Source organism: Myotis yumanensis, unplaced genomic scaffold (genome assembly GCF_028538775.1).
Source record: "Myotis yumanensis isolate MYYU_CA2020_CCGP unplaced genomic scaffold, mMyoYum1.0.hap1 SCAF_3, whole genome shotgun sequence".
In the NCBI taxonomy this organism is placed as follows: domain Eukaryota; kingdom Metazoa; phylum Chordata; class Mammalia; order Chiroptera; family Vespertilionidae; genus Myotis; species Myotis yumanensis.
This window is the reverse complement of record NW_027223754.1, coordinates 121876866-121891837: the sequence shown is the minus strand read 5'-3', so window position 1 is coordinate 121891837 and position 14972 is coordinate 121876866. Positions and strand designations below refer to the sequence as shown.

At 42.6% G+C, this 14972-nt stretch overlaps 1 protein-coding gene across 2 annotated transcripts in view; it reads left to right on the top strand.

Annotated features, from left to right (window-relative positions):
- Positions 1-13078, top strand: part of LOC139005265 (maestro heat-like repeat-containing protein family member 1) — a 56151-nt gene extending 43073 nt beyond the window's left edge. For both annotated transcript variants that reach the window (XM_070407562.1, XM_070407560.1), the window contains 5 exons: positions 3105-3263; positions 3844-3966; positions 5044-5149; positions 6875-6940; positions 12558-13078. In XM_070407562.1, coding sequence (XP_070263663.1) covers positions 3105-3263; positions 3844-3966; positions 5044-5149; positions 6875-6940; positions 12558-12829 — 726 coding nt within the window. In that variant the 3' untranslated portion in view covers positions 12830-13078. The remainder of the gene's footprint in view (positions 1-3104; positions 3264-3843; positions 3967-5043; positions 5150-6874; positions 6941-12557) is intronic.
- Positions 13079-14972: the final 1894 nt, after the last annotated feature.

Sequence of the window (14972 nt, the reverse complement as noted above, 5' to 3'; positions counted from 1 at the left end):
CAAGCCAGGGCTGTAGTTCAGCCTTATTGCTGTTGGTGCATCCATGTGTAGGGTTAACCTTCAGGCTGGCTGACTGTGAGGATTGAACCTGACCTCACTGTATGAGTTGCTGGGCAGGGACTAACCCCATGAAGTAGAATTCACCCCAGCAGGGACTGGTATCTGCTAAAATCTTCCGATCGATGTGCCACTGGTGGGGCTAATTGGGTTGTGCTTTAATGTGGTCTGAAGCCTGCCACCAGGTTCTGAGGCCTCTTGGGAGGGACTCTGGTGCTGGTGAATATCAGATGCTGCCTGTGACTGGCCCTGGGCTACCTGTTAGGATCTACAAACGATCCACATTTTGTGGCAGCCTCTGTAGGAAAAGGGTACATATGGGAGGAGCCAAAGTGCATGCCATATCTGGCCTCCATCAGCACCAAACCCGTGGGAGGGGTCAGCAAAAGTCCCAAGGCACTCCAAGATATGCCTTTGCCTGCTGGCTTCCTGTTAGGCCCAATCACTGGAATTGCCTCTGGCAATATGCAAATTGAAGTAGGTTCTCATGTTGGGGCCAGTCGTATTCATCGGGTTGATACATATACAAACTTCAAGCCAGTACTGCTTCTGAGGCCACTCAGCAAATGTGTCATGGTACACCAAAGCCAGCTGCCAGCTGCCACCTGCATGGGGCCTGCAGACATTTGTGGTTGGGTGGGTTCTGAGGGAGTCATCAGGGTGAGGCCAGCAGAGTTTATAGGGCTAAAACAGACCAATAGTTGGTCATGTGGATAGAGAGCTTTGCACAGCAATGGTGGCTCCAGTCAGCATGTGAGGGGGAAAATGACCCTCACCCTAAAGCCACAGAACTTAGTCTCTGACATCCCGTTTGTCTGCCTACACATCCTAAAGATCCCTCCAAGAAAGTCTGCACTGCCAGCTCAGGCTGGCTGGTGGGAGCTTGGCAGGGCAGGGATACAGGTATTTGGGAGGGAGTACTAATGCATTCCACCACGTTGATGCCCCGTGGAGGGGAATGCTCAACCCAAGAAATATGGTATCTATGGACTGTGGTGGGGGAGGTATTCAACACAAGGACCCTGCTGGCTGTCCCTTTAGCTCTCCGTGAAGCCACACATCCCAGTCTCTCCCTGTATGACTCAGTCTGCTCTGAGCTACCTTCCCTCCGCTGGAGCCCATGGTGAGTGGCTGGAAATGACATTTTCTGCACTGACTTTTTAAGAGGGCTCCTGGGTTTCTGGCAGACTCCCTTCTCTCCCTAGTAGATGGAATCTCTGATGACTTTCACAGCCAGGAATTAGGTGGGTTTCTCTTCCTTTTGTGATGCTCCAGACTGGGGAGCCTGTGTTGGGTTGAGCCTGTTGCTCCTGACAGTGGACTTTGTAGGTGAAATATCTCTCCAAATTCTCTACTGCTGCACATGTGGGGTCACCTCTTTTTTTATTTTATTTTTTTATTTTTTTTATTTGTTTTTATTTTTCGCTTAAAGTATTACAAATGGTATTACATAAGTGTCCTTTTTTCCCCCCCGCCCTTGACAAACCCCTACCCTCCCTTACCCCCCAGTGTCTTATGTCCATTAGTTATGCTTATATGCATGCATACAAGTCCTTCGGTTGATCTCTTACTCCCCTCCCTCCTGCCCCCCAACTCTCTCTGGCCTTCCCACTGCAGTTTGACAATCAGTTTGAGGCAGCTCTGCCTCTGTATCTATTATTGTTCAAAAGTTTGTAATGGTCTTTATTATCCATGAATGAGTGAGATCATGTGGTATTTTTCCTTCATTGACTGGCTTGTTTCACTTAGCATAATGCTCTCCAGTTCCATCCATGATGTTGCAAATGGTAGGAGTTCCTTCTTTTTAACAGCAGCATAGTATTCCATCGTGTAGATGTACCACTGTTTTCTAATCCATTCATGTACTGATGGGCACTTAGGCTGTTTCCAGATCTTAGCTATGGTGAATTGTGCTGCTATGAACATCTGGTTACATATATCCTTTCTGATTGGTGTTTCTGGTTTCTTGGGATATATTCCTAGTAGTGGGATCACAGGGTCAAATGGGAGTTCCATTTCCAATTTTTTGAGGAACCTCCATACTGCCTTCCATAGTGGCTGCACCAGTCTGCATTCCCACCAGCAGTGCGCAAGTGTTCCTTTTTCTCCACATCCTCTCCAGCACTTGTCGTTTGTTGATTTGTTGATGATGGCCATTCTGACAGGTGTGAGATGGTACCTCATTGTTGTTTTGATTTGCATCTCTCGGATGATTAGGGGGGGTCACCTCTTTTTGAGCCTCAGTCCATCCTACCAGTCTCCATGTGGCTTCTTCTATAAATCCTTGGTCATAAGACTTCTGTTCAGCTGGACTTCTATTGGTAACTTAGGTTGATTGTTCTGAAATTTAGTTGTACTTCTGGCTTGATCCTGGGAGGAGGTGAGTGTAACTTCCACCTACTCCACCACTGTATTGGATCCTGTTTTTTGGTGTGTTTTTTTAATTTAAATGCTAACATTGAATGATCCCTCTGTTTAGACATGTGCTTTGTGCAAAAAATAATTCAACTTGTTAAAATATCTGTTTTCTGTATCCTACCAATTCAGGAACTGTCTTGTCCCATCATGTCTGCTATTTAGTAAGTCCCTAGCTCATTATAGGTGCTTAAAAATATTTGTATACTTAAAATAGACTATACTCTTGAAAGTGTATAAAGTTTAGCTGTTTGTGATCCTTGCTAATTAACACAAGCTAATATAGATTTAAACAATTACAGCATAACTAGGACAATTAATTTTTTTTAAAATTTCGCATTCTTGAGCTAAATCCCCAGAAGAGAATAAAGTGATAGGTTGTAGACATGATCCAGGGCAACACTGAAATTATAATCTTAGTTTCCCTGGCACAGTGCCATAACTCTAGGAGGCTTATTAGCTCTAGGGGGCTAAAGAGATTTGCTCAGCTCCACAAATCATGTTGCCTTTTTAGTATGTAAATGCAGTGTCCTATGGACATGAAAAATGAAATGTGTGTGTATGAAAGCCAAGCGAGGCAGGGTCAGAGGGAAACGATAGCCTCCTCATCTCCGTTTTGCTCTTCATGGCAGGAGAGGGACCAGGTGAGGATCACAGCCATCTCTGCCCTTAAGCACATGCTACATAAAGTCAACAAATTCAAGCCTGGATATGCCATCAAGAAACATCTGTACAGTTTTTTAGTCCCACTGCTGCTTAGCTTAGAGGACAACAACACCAAGGTGGTCAAGGTACGGGTGACCTCTTGTCCTGCCAACCTCAGCCTGACATAACCCCTTTCTGCTAGAGCACGGCCCCTTCCCTTTAGTCCTCTTTCATGAGCCTAGTCTGGTATCTGCATTCACTCTACACCAGTGGTTCTCAACCTTCTGGCTGTTTAAATACAGTTCCTCATGTTGTGACCCAAACCATAAAATTATTTTCGTTGCTACTTCATAACTATAATGTTGCTACTGTTATGAATCGTAATGTAAATATCTGATATGCAGGATGTTCTTAGGCGACCCCTGTGAAATGGTTGTTCAACAGCCAAAGGGGTAGTGACCCACAGGTTGAGAACCACTGCTCTACACCTCTTTGGTATCATTTTCTGGGCTGAATCTGAGCACTTTTACCCTCTACTGGGTGCCATCAATCTTAGACTGATATGGTACTCCTCCCTGAAGTTATGTACATATTTTCACATGATCAAGGCCCCTGATCTCAGCTACTAATCCCAACCAAACCCCTTGTGGACTAGTTTCATGGTCTGGCCTGGCTCTCCAGAATTATAGGAGGTAGACTTAGGATTTCCTTGTGTCCATCCCATAGGCCTGTGGAGCAGCCCTGACTGAGTGGATGAATGTGATTGGCTGGTCATCCTTCACACAGATGTTTCAGCATACCACCCTCAGTGATCACATGCAGGTGTTGGAAGAAACATGCAACCATTTGGTGAGTGAGAGTCTCTGAGGAAGCTGGTTGCAATATACATGCTATGGACTCACTGGCAGGCTTGGTGGGCTAAGAGGAGAGGGCTGACAGAAGATGTATTCTTTCCTTTCCTTGATTCTCATTCTTTCTCATCAGCAAACTCTGAGAACCCACATTTGGGATGCCAGTCCCTGGATCTCCATATTTGATCCTCTTAGCATCCCAAACTCTGCCTCAGAGGCTAGGGGCATCATGCAAGGTTAATAGATGCCAATGGGATAGAAGCCTTCTGGCTAGAGGAAGAGATATAGACAGGAGTCCTCAGGGCTGGAGATCAACAGTCATTGTGGTAACGGTCTGTAGCTTCAGTGACTTCAGTGAAGTCAAGAACAGGTCATAGAGCAGGAATCCTTGTTGAAAATTAAACATTTAAGGGCCACGCAAATAGGTTAGGAACTAAATGAGTAATTCTAATATTATGAATTTGAATGCCTTACATAGATAGAGCACTTTACCATGTACACTTTAACATCCATTATCCCATTGGAGCCATTGGTAGGTTAGGCAGGTTTGATTTCAACACTTCAGATGAAAAAATTGAGGCCAGTGTCAGGGCCAGTATTCAAACATGGGTCTCCTGGCTCTACATCAGTTGTTTTCTCCCTTATCATGTTGGTACCAAGGAGCAAAATTCTCTTTATGAACTTTCTGCTGAGGCTGCACTTTTGCTGGGGTGGGGGTGTCTGAGTGTATAGGTTCAAATCATTTAAGCCAGTGATTCCCAAAGTGGGCGCTTCCGCCCCCGGTGGGTGCTGCAGCAATCCAGGGGGGCGGTGATGGCCACAGGTGCATTTGGGGACGATGAGTAACTGCTATTAAAATTTAAAAAAATTAATTTCCAGGGGCTGAGTAATATTTTTTCTGGAAAGGGGGCGGTAGGCCAAATAAGCTTGGGAACCACTGGTTTAAGCTGACTGAAGACAGAAAATGCTGCTGCTTGTGGACAAGGTGATAGGGCCAAGGCTGCAAGACGGTCTCCAGTCGAGTTCCCAGCAACCCTCCTCTCCTTGTCAGCATTACTCCTCTTTGCCTTCACAGGTGAATACATGCAAAATACAATTAGTGGGGGAGTTACTGTTTCAGAGCTTCAGCTTCCTGAAGAGCTCCGAGTCCTTCCTACGGACAGCTGCAGTCCATTTCATAGGTAAGGTGGTCCCTCCTGTCAATTCCTCCCTTCTCTCCAGCAGGAAAGCCCTCCTTGACCTTTCACTAAAGGGCAAAGCCAGAACCATGGCATGATGAAGTTGGTTACATCCTTTCCTAGCTCTGACCTGGTTTAGAGATGTTGTGCTGTCAGAATCCAAAATTTGTGTTAGAAAAGCCTGGGGAGGAGGAGTAAGCTATCTGCCTTTGTCCTGGCTCTGTGTGCATCTACCCACTTTGTCAGCATGCTGCTTTGTGAGGAAGAGAAATGTAGGCATTTGGAAGGAAAAAGCTGTTGCTTCAACTGGAACCCCATGGAATTCCCAAAATATTTTTTGTTTTAAACTATAACAGTATGTGTTTATGTTAGAAAGCATAACATATTCAGACTGGCTGAAAGAAGACAATGAGTAATGCCAGAATGTGCATCATTTGGATTTAACCACTACTAACACCATAGAATTATTTTTCTTAAAAACATGCTACACACACACACACAGCACTTTAAAAAATATGTTTTTAATTGATTTTAGAGAGAGTAGAAGGGAGAGAGAGAATCATTGATTGGCTGCTTCCTTCATTGTCCCTACTGGGGATTGAGCCCACAAGCCAGGTAGGTGCCTTGACTGGGAATTGAACCATAATCTCTTGGTTCCTGGATCGATGCTCAATCACTGACCCACTGGAGCAGAGCTATAGAACTTTCATTTATTTGATTATTGTAAATATTTTTATTGATTTTTTACAGAGAGGAAGGGAGGGGGATAGAGATTTAGAAACAAAACATCCATGAGAGAGAAACATTGATCAGCTGTCTCCTGCACACCCCCTACTGGGGATGTGCCCACAACCAAGGTACATGCCCTTGACCAGAATGGAACCTGGAAGTTTTCAGTCCGCAGACCAATGCTCTATCCACTGAGCCAAACCAGTTAGGGAAACTTTTAAAAAAGAAACTTTGGTACACAGCTCTATCACAAATACATGTATTACTTACTCATCAACATTATATTTAATGACTACATAATATTAATTTTATTGTATAGATGGATTTATGAAACCAGTCCTTATTTTTGAATATTGAGACTGTGTTATCTTTTGTTTTTATAGACAGGGACATAGTGGTTAAATCTCTGCATGTCATCATGATTATTTTGTTAAGATACATTGCTTAAAAGTAGAGTTCCTGGACTCAAAGGGTATGCAGAATTTTAAGGATTTGGAACTGCCCTCTAAAAAGTTAGATTCATTTTCTCTCGTCACCAGTATGTACATGAGTATCTATTTCGCCAAACATTTGGCAACCCTAGGTAATATGTTTTTAAAATCATTACCAATTTGATAGGTGAAAACAAAGAAGCTTGTTGTTTTGGTTAATTTTTTTTTCAATCAGCAGCTAGGTTATGTATTTTGTCCTGTTTATTGGCAATCCATATTTTATTTTTGCAAATTATTGCCTTGTGCCCCCAGTCCATCTTTCTGTTGGAGTAGGAGCCCCATGAAGTTTAACATCCTTGGCACGGGCTCCACTTATCACCTGGGTCACAGCTGCTCTGAGGGCTGTTCTTTCACTAGGACACTGACATGTAGCCAGCAAGGCTTCTCTTACATACATTCCTTGCTAAAATCATTTTATAAATGTCCTTGTTCACTACTGAGCCTGGGGAAAGGGATGGCCCAAAGGCTCAGGAATTCTGGATGGACTTTACATCTGTTCTGTCTTTAGCATTAATAGCTAAGAAGATAAACCTGCATTCCATACATGAGGATGATGTGCAGCTGTTACGAAATGGTGAGTCTGGGCCTCGCACCTGGGTTCTGGGTTATATAAGGGGATGGTGCAAGATAGAAATTAGGAAGAGGCAATTCCTGACATACATGTGACATTATTTTAAAAGTTTACTCTTACCAGTATAAATGTTATATCTAAAAGTTTAAGTGAAGAGAAGTAAGAGAAAGGCAACATTATTTATCATCATACCAGTTAGATAAAAACTCTGCTAACAACACGTTCTTGTCACTGCCCCTCTGTCCTGTGCTCTGGGCTGACCCTGCAGAGGTGTGTAAGGCAGACATGGTTCCTTTCCCCCCAAAGAACATGCAGTTTTGTGTTCTTTTTTACTGCCTTGAAATATTTTAAAATTAATTTATACTTATAGAGCCCTTGATATATTAACATTTAAGTTATTTCAATTTTTTTGCTATTCAAACACTGCTACCATGAACATTCTTATATATGCCTCCTCATATACAAGTGTAATTCTTACTCCAGACTAGATACTAAAAACTCGACTTTTATCATGCATGTTGAACTTAACCAAGTTTAAAGTACAACATTTTAATCTTCCCCACTATGTTGACATGAATTTCAATCACCGCCTTTCCCAATTACAGGCTTTTATTAACCAATATTTTAGTTCCGTTTGTAAAATCATAATTTATATGCTATGATTATTGTTATTTTATACAAACCATAGATTTACAGAGTGTTACATGCTCACCCTTTTTGTTTTGTTTTGTTTCTCTGACCATCCCTCAGGGGTCATTTTTCTCCATCCTTCTAGAAGTAACCTTTTAGAAGTTTCTTTAGTGCTGGTATCTTTTAAAAAAATCCTCACTGGAGGATATGTTTATTGCCTTCAGAGGGAGAGAAGGATTGGGAGGGAGGGAGGGAGGCAGGGAGAGAGAGAGAGAGAGAGAGAGAGAGAGAGAGAGAGAGAGAAACATTCATTGGTTGCTTCCCGTACATGCCCCGATAGGGGATGGAACCTGCAACCTTTCGGTGTAGGGAATGACACTCCAACCAACTGAGCCACCTGGCCAGGGCTAGTGCTGGTATCTTTTTTTTTTACACACTTTTTATTAATTTTTTTATTGATTAAGTTATTGCATATTAGTGCTGGTATCTTGATAATATACTGTCTTAGATTTTGTTTTGTTTGTATGAATTTCTTCTTACCCTCATCCTTGCAAGATAGCTTTACTAGTTTTAAAATTCTACACCAACAATTAATTTCTCTCAGCATTTTTAAGACACTGTGCTATTATTTCCTGGCTTTCTTTGTTGCTAATTAGAAGCCTGCTATTCTAGTTTTTTTTCCTTTGTAGGTAATCTCTCCTTTTCCTGTGGCTGTTTTAAGATATTTTAAAGTGTTATTTAAAAGTATAGAGAATCTATCTAATAAAGAGGAAATATGCTAATTGACCCTCATGCCATTGCAAAGATGGCAGTGTCCACAGCCAATAAGGAGGGAATATGCTAATTGATAGCCCTACGGCACCCACAGCCATAAGATGGTGGCACCCACAGCCATAAGATGGCAGTGCCCAGTCCCTTCAGCCCCGCCAGGGCGGCAGGCACGCATCAAGGCTGAGCCTGCCCTCAGTGGGCATGGCTGCTCCACTTGCCTACTTCCGGAGACCCCCTTTCCCCTCAGCGCCCCAGCTTCCCAGGTCCAGCCCGAGACTCAAATATCCAGGGCTAGCCGAAGGTTATGCTGCCGGCAGAGGCAGCAGCAGAGGTGTGATGGGGTGTTGCCTTCCCCTTATCGCCGGGTCACCTCCCACACCTGAGGGCTCCTGGACTGTGAGAGGAGCCCCCTCCAGTGCATGAATTTTCTTGCACTGGGCCTCTAGTAATATAGTAACAGGTACCCATACCCCAATTTCAAGACGTAGCAATTCATGGTCACCTTTTCTTTTTTAAATGATATGTGGTTTGTTGTTGTTGTTTTTTATTTCAGAAAGAGGAAGGGAGAGGGAGATAGAAACATCAATGATGAGAATTATCAATCAGCTGCCTCCTGTACGCCCCCTACTGGGGATTGAGCTCACAACCAGGCATGTGCCCTGACCAGGAATCGAACAGTAACCCCCTGGTTCATGCGTCAATGCTGAACTACTGAGCCATGTTGGCCAGGTCTCCATTATTCATAATCTTACCAAAGTCCTAAAAAAGAGGTAGGGAATGGAAGTTGGTAGTGTGGAGAAAGAGAAGCTGCTATTCCCAATGTCTATCAGAAGAGAAAGTTTTACCTCACCTTCCAAAACCCTTTGTTCCCTTCAGTCCCTGAAGAGCCACACCTATGTTTTATATAGGATGTACTTCTGCTGACTCCCTGCCATTGCTCTCTAGTAATTACATTTGTTAAGTATTGAAAACCTACTGTATACTATGTACTATTCTAAGCATGAGATACTGCAGTGAACAAAACTGATAACCTTGCCTTCATGCAGTTTACATTCTAGTCAGGAAGGGAGGAATACCCCCTCAACAAATACACAGATGTTAGATAAGCACTGTGGAGGTCACTATCTCCATAAGGCAAGGGGTAAGAAGGGCCGGATTGGGGCCCGGGGTACCCCTCCGCTCTGGGACATTGAAGCAGAGAGCCGGAGGAAATGAGGGAGTGAACCCTATGACTCTTTGAGGGATAAGCACTTGGCATGTTCATGGAAGAACAAGAAGATCAATGTGATGGCATGGAGTGAGCAAAAGGCAGGGCAGGAGGTGATGAGATCAGAGAACAGCAGTGGGGCCACGTTGATGCGGCCTTTAGCCATGGTAAAGATTTAGGGTTTCACCTGAGTGTAGGGTGCAGCATTGAACACAGTTCTTAACTCTGCTAATGGACACTGGGAAGAGTTTAGGTAGCTTGTGATCAATGGTGGGTGGTAGAATTCATTCCAGGAGCAAATGGAAAGGATTTTTGAATTACTTATTCTTCTTTGTTTTTCATACCACAGTTTCCTTCCTTGATGTAGAGACAAGATGAAGAGAATGTTTGCTTTTCTAGCTCCTGTTCCTATGTCTCAGCCCTTTTGTAGTTGAGAGTGTTATGTGTTTGTCTGAAAGTCCTGGCAGGAATGCCACAGGCTTGCTGTTCTGGTGTTGCAGATGCCTATCTTCAGGGGCTTTGCCCTCTGGTTTGAGCCCAGTTAGAGTTTCCTGGTGCCTGCTGTGAGGTAATATTTGAGGGATGCTGTTTGTGAGGTAGTGGTGGAATCCTGTCTCAGAGGAAATGCCTAGCAGACAACTGGAGATAGACAAGTCCTTGTTTTCTTTACAGCTCTTTGTCCAGAGAGTAAAAAGGTAAATGACTTCTAAGGGTACTTTCTTGCACAAAGTCTGCATTACTCAGACCACTTTCACATACTAGATCTCTAATGAGCCATGTGAACTTGGGCCAGTTACTTTGCCTCTGTGCCTCAGTTTCTCCATTGGCATCATGAGGATAATAGTGCTGATCTTGAACATTGTTTTGATGATTGAACACAAAACATGGGGAGCACTGAGCTTTGCTGGGCACATAGATGTCCCACAAAACATCTGTGTTGAACTGACTCAGGCTTCTGGGCCAGGGGAGGGGTGGTATTGGGAGGGCAGGTAGGGAGTATATTTGTAGCTAAGGGAGTATATTTGTTGCTTCCCAGAGAGAAGCCATGCAACTGCTAGCACATTAATCATCAGTTGGTAGCATCTGCCCTCTGAGGGCTTGACCTGGCTTCAGTTCTGACTCTGACACTTTATATGCTGGCTGCCTTCTCTTAGGTTTTACAGTTGAGGTCTCTACTGTGTAGTAGACACCTATTCCAGCTACCATAGTTCAATTTCAGGGAAAGTATATACAGAATGGAAATCTTGGACTCCTAAGTCTATCAGAGAATTCAGCTTTCCTTCCTCTTCCCACCCAGCCTCCTAGAAAGATGCCCAAATACCTAGAGAGGAGGAAATTTTTCCCAAGGAAAATACTTCTAATTACACTTCCACCCATATGTAGTTCTGAGCAAACCTGTGGTTGAGAAGTGGTTCTTTAAAGGATTGTATATTTTCTATATAGTGCAAGCCCAACTCTTTTTTTTTTCTATTCTAAATGAGATCAACATGAAGCTGTAGACTTTGATGGGCCTGGTTGGCTTTTAGATTTGTTGAGCCCACATTCTTCCTGTCCCTATTCTCCTTTGCAATACTAGTAAGTAATTTCCTGTCTCCATCCCTCTGTTCCCACTCAACTCTAAACTATGCACCCCTATTCCTTAACTGGACCACTTTGACAGCTCCAGACATCCTGTTCCCCTCTCTACACTACTCTCCATGCAGCAGCCAGGATCTCCTTGAAACATGTACACTGGATCATGGCACGCTTTTGCTTAAACCCCTTCAGTGGCTCTCCACTGCTCTTTGGGTCAAAGTTTGGTCCCTTACCCTGGGTCACAGGCCCTGAGAAGTCTGGCTTCTGACTTCTCTCCACCCCTAGCCTACATCATGTCCCCCTCACTAGAAGGGGCAGCCACACTGGCTATTTTCTGCAGGATGACACGATCCCTGCCTCCACTGGGACATTTTCTGCCCTTGATCTTCATGGGGCTGCCTTGGAGGCTGGCTCCCATTCTTTGCATCCCAGCTCAAATGTCACCTTCTCAGAGAGGCGTTCCCTGACTGGCCTATATAAAGGGGTCCTTCCTAGTTAGCTGTTCTCATCATCCTGTTAAATTTCCTTCTTTGCACTTAATTTATGTTTACTTTTTTTTCTCCACTAGAATATTAAGTTCTATTTTTAAAAATATATACATTTTTATTGATTTCAGAGAGGAAGGGGAAGGGAGAGGTAGAGAGAGATAGAAACATCAATGATGAGAATCATTGATCGGCTGCCTCCTGCACGCCCCACACTGGGGATTGAACCTGAAACCCGGGCAGGTGCCCTGACCAGGAATCGAACCGTGACCTCCAGGTTCATAAGTTGATGCTAAACTACTGAGCTGCACCGGCTGGGCTAGAATGTTCTCGACTGTGGGGAATCTGTCTTTCTTATTCACTACTATATCTCTAGGAAGTTGCATATGCCTCTTTCCCTTACACCCACTTGGTCAGAACTTAGTTATATGACCACACCTAGCTGCAAGGGAGGATGGGATATATAGTCTTTGTTTATAGCACAGCGCATGATGATAGTACTGTAAATCTCAATTAAGAGTTGTTGATCATTGTTTATAATAGTGAAAAATGGAAAGCAGCCTTATTGTTCACTAATAAGGAATTGATCAAAGAAATTATGATAGAATCATGTGATTGGATATTAAGTTATATGGGGAAATATTTTATGGGAAGAAAAATGTAAATCCTATTTTTGTAAAACAAAGTGTCTATGTTAGATATTTAAGAAATACTGCAAGGACAGGTATGAAAATATCATATTTTTTTTGTGTGCTTTTTCTTCCTTTCCTTTTTAAAAAACAATTTGTATTTAAACATTTTCTATAATCAAACAATAGCACTTTTACAATGACACAAAATTATTCTAAATGAAGTTATATTATAATGTGACAAGTGGGGTGGAAAACAATGGTGTTTGGGTAAACAGTTTTTGGAGCTTGAGAATCTGAGTTGACTTCCTTTCTGGTTTCAGCTCTTGAAAGTATGAAGAATGATCCTGTGGAATCTATCCAGATTCTGGTGACTACTCTTCTTCAAAATATTGAGGAATATGTTAATCCTGAGGACAGCTCTACTTCCATTATAAGTACTCGCTTCTTCCGATTATGTGGCAGGAAAGCCCGAAAAAGAAAGAGGCACCTATTTAAGATTGTCAGACAAGAAGGAGATAATGATACTGATCGGCCCAGGAATTTCCTCCTAGGCCCTCTAAATTTACTGTGGAACTGGTGCAAGGGAGAGTAAAAAATACTTGCCTTATAATAGGCAACTTAGAAAAGTCAGCACAGTCACAAGCACCGAAGTCTGAAAGTCTCCCTGAGGAAACTGAATTGATCCCAAAACAAGTTGCTCCTGAGTCACTGTGAACATTTAGAACTGGTGGCTAAAGCCTTTTCCAGTTGTCTATTCTGACGTCAGTGCTGGACTCTGCATAGTCTCTCCCACCTTTTTTCCAACTGGAGGGCGACTTTGGTTTAACCGCAAATAGGTAGTTTTGATCTTAGAAGATATAGTATATTCCTTGTTCTCTATCTCCCCTAGGGTATTGTTAGCTATCAGTATATACATTTTTAAATAAATATTATTTTTTCATCCTAAACAAAATGGCTTCCATCTTAGATTGGGGGGTTAGGGCTTAAACCTGAGTGACAGCAACAGCTCTGGAAGCAGTTCCTTCTACCTTCAGGCAAAGTTTCAAATGGCAAAAGGGAGGAGTAGGGTGGTAGAATCACAGGGCACCTAGTTTTCAATCTTTCCCTCACCTCTTCACAGGTTGCAGGAAATTCACATGCTTGACACATTTCCACGGGTGTATTCAGATTTCAGGTTAGAGCATAAAAGGCGGGCTGTGGTTTACATACAGTGGAGCAGCAATAACTCTAACTCTCACTCAGAAAGCACATCCAATAACCATGAAAGCACATACTGTTTACATAATTTTCAGTCCATTCTAATTTATTTATTTTTATTTTTAAAAAAATATATTTTATTGATTTTCTACAGAGAAGAATGGAGAGGGATAGAGAGCCAGAATCATCGATGAGAGAGATCGATCAGCTGCCTCCTGCATGACCCCAGTGGGGATGTGCCCGCAACCCAGGTACATGGCCTTGACCGGAATCGAACCTGGGACCCCTGAGTCCGCAGGCTGACGCTCTATCCACTGTGCCAAACTGGTTCGGCTCTAATTCATTTTTTGAAATTATTCTAGAACTTAGATTTGAATCCTTGCTCCCTTTTCCACAGACCAATTGTTAGTGACTAGTTTGCTACACTATTTCAGTTCTCCTTGTGCCTGATTTTTCATCCACAAAATAATATTATAATACCTCCAGGGTGTTGTCCTCCAGTATCCATCCTTCCCTTCTTCCCTGTTTTGTTTTGTTATAAACTGTGCAGAACAAAGAATATGTATCCCATCCTCCCTTGCAGCTAGGTGTGGTCATATAACTAAGTTCTGACCAAGTGGGTGTAAGGGAAAGTGGAATATGCAACTTCCAAGAAGTGTTCTTAAAGGCAGGGGCACATACATTGTTGTACCACCAGTCTTCCTGGTGACTAAATGTAAACATAGTTGGAACTAGGCATCTGCCTTGGACCATCAGGAGGAAATGATATATTAGAAGTGATAGCAAAGCCAAAAGATAGACAGAACCTACATCAGTTATGAGAAGAGATCTGTTTTCCAGTATCGATAGCTTACCCTGAAGACTGTTTATCTGGGGGATGTGGTAGAGATAAAATTTTATCTATTTTAACCAATCTTGAGTTTTCTGTCACCATCAAACCCAATTCTGATGGATTTACTTAATCTTTCCACATTGCTATGAGGATTAAAAGAGATCATTAATATAAAGAGCTTAGCAGTTTGTCTGGCATGAAGGAAGAAGTCATGAAACAGTTCGGCTATTGGAACTTAGTTCTGAGAACTTTGAAAGGGGTGAAAAAACCAGAGAACTAGTTCCCACTTTGGTCAAATTGACTAATTTTACTTCTTTGAATTTAGCAGTGATCAGAATGATTTTGATTGCTTTAAAATTTTATGAACTTTTAGATAAAATCTTTTTGAAACTTGGTTTCCTCTTATAAAAATGAGAATATTTAAACTTTCTTCATGGGCTTTACAGAATTAAACAAAATGGTGCGATAGACTAGCTATATCTAAGTGCTAAATAAATGGCTATAGCTATTACCCAGGTGTGATGGTTAATTTTATATGTCAACTTGGCTGGGCCATGGTGCCAAGATATTTGATCAAACATTATTCTAAATGTTTCTGTGAGGGTGTTGTTGGATCAGATTAACATTTAAATCAGTCGACTTTCAGTAGAGCAGATTATGTGTATTAATAAAGCCTAGGCGGCTTCGTGTGCAATGTTGTTGCCAC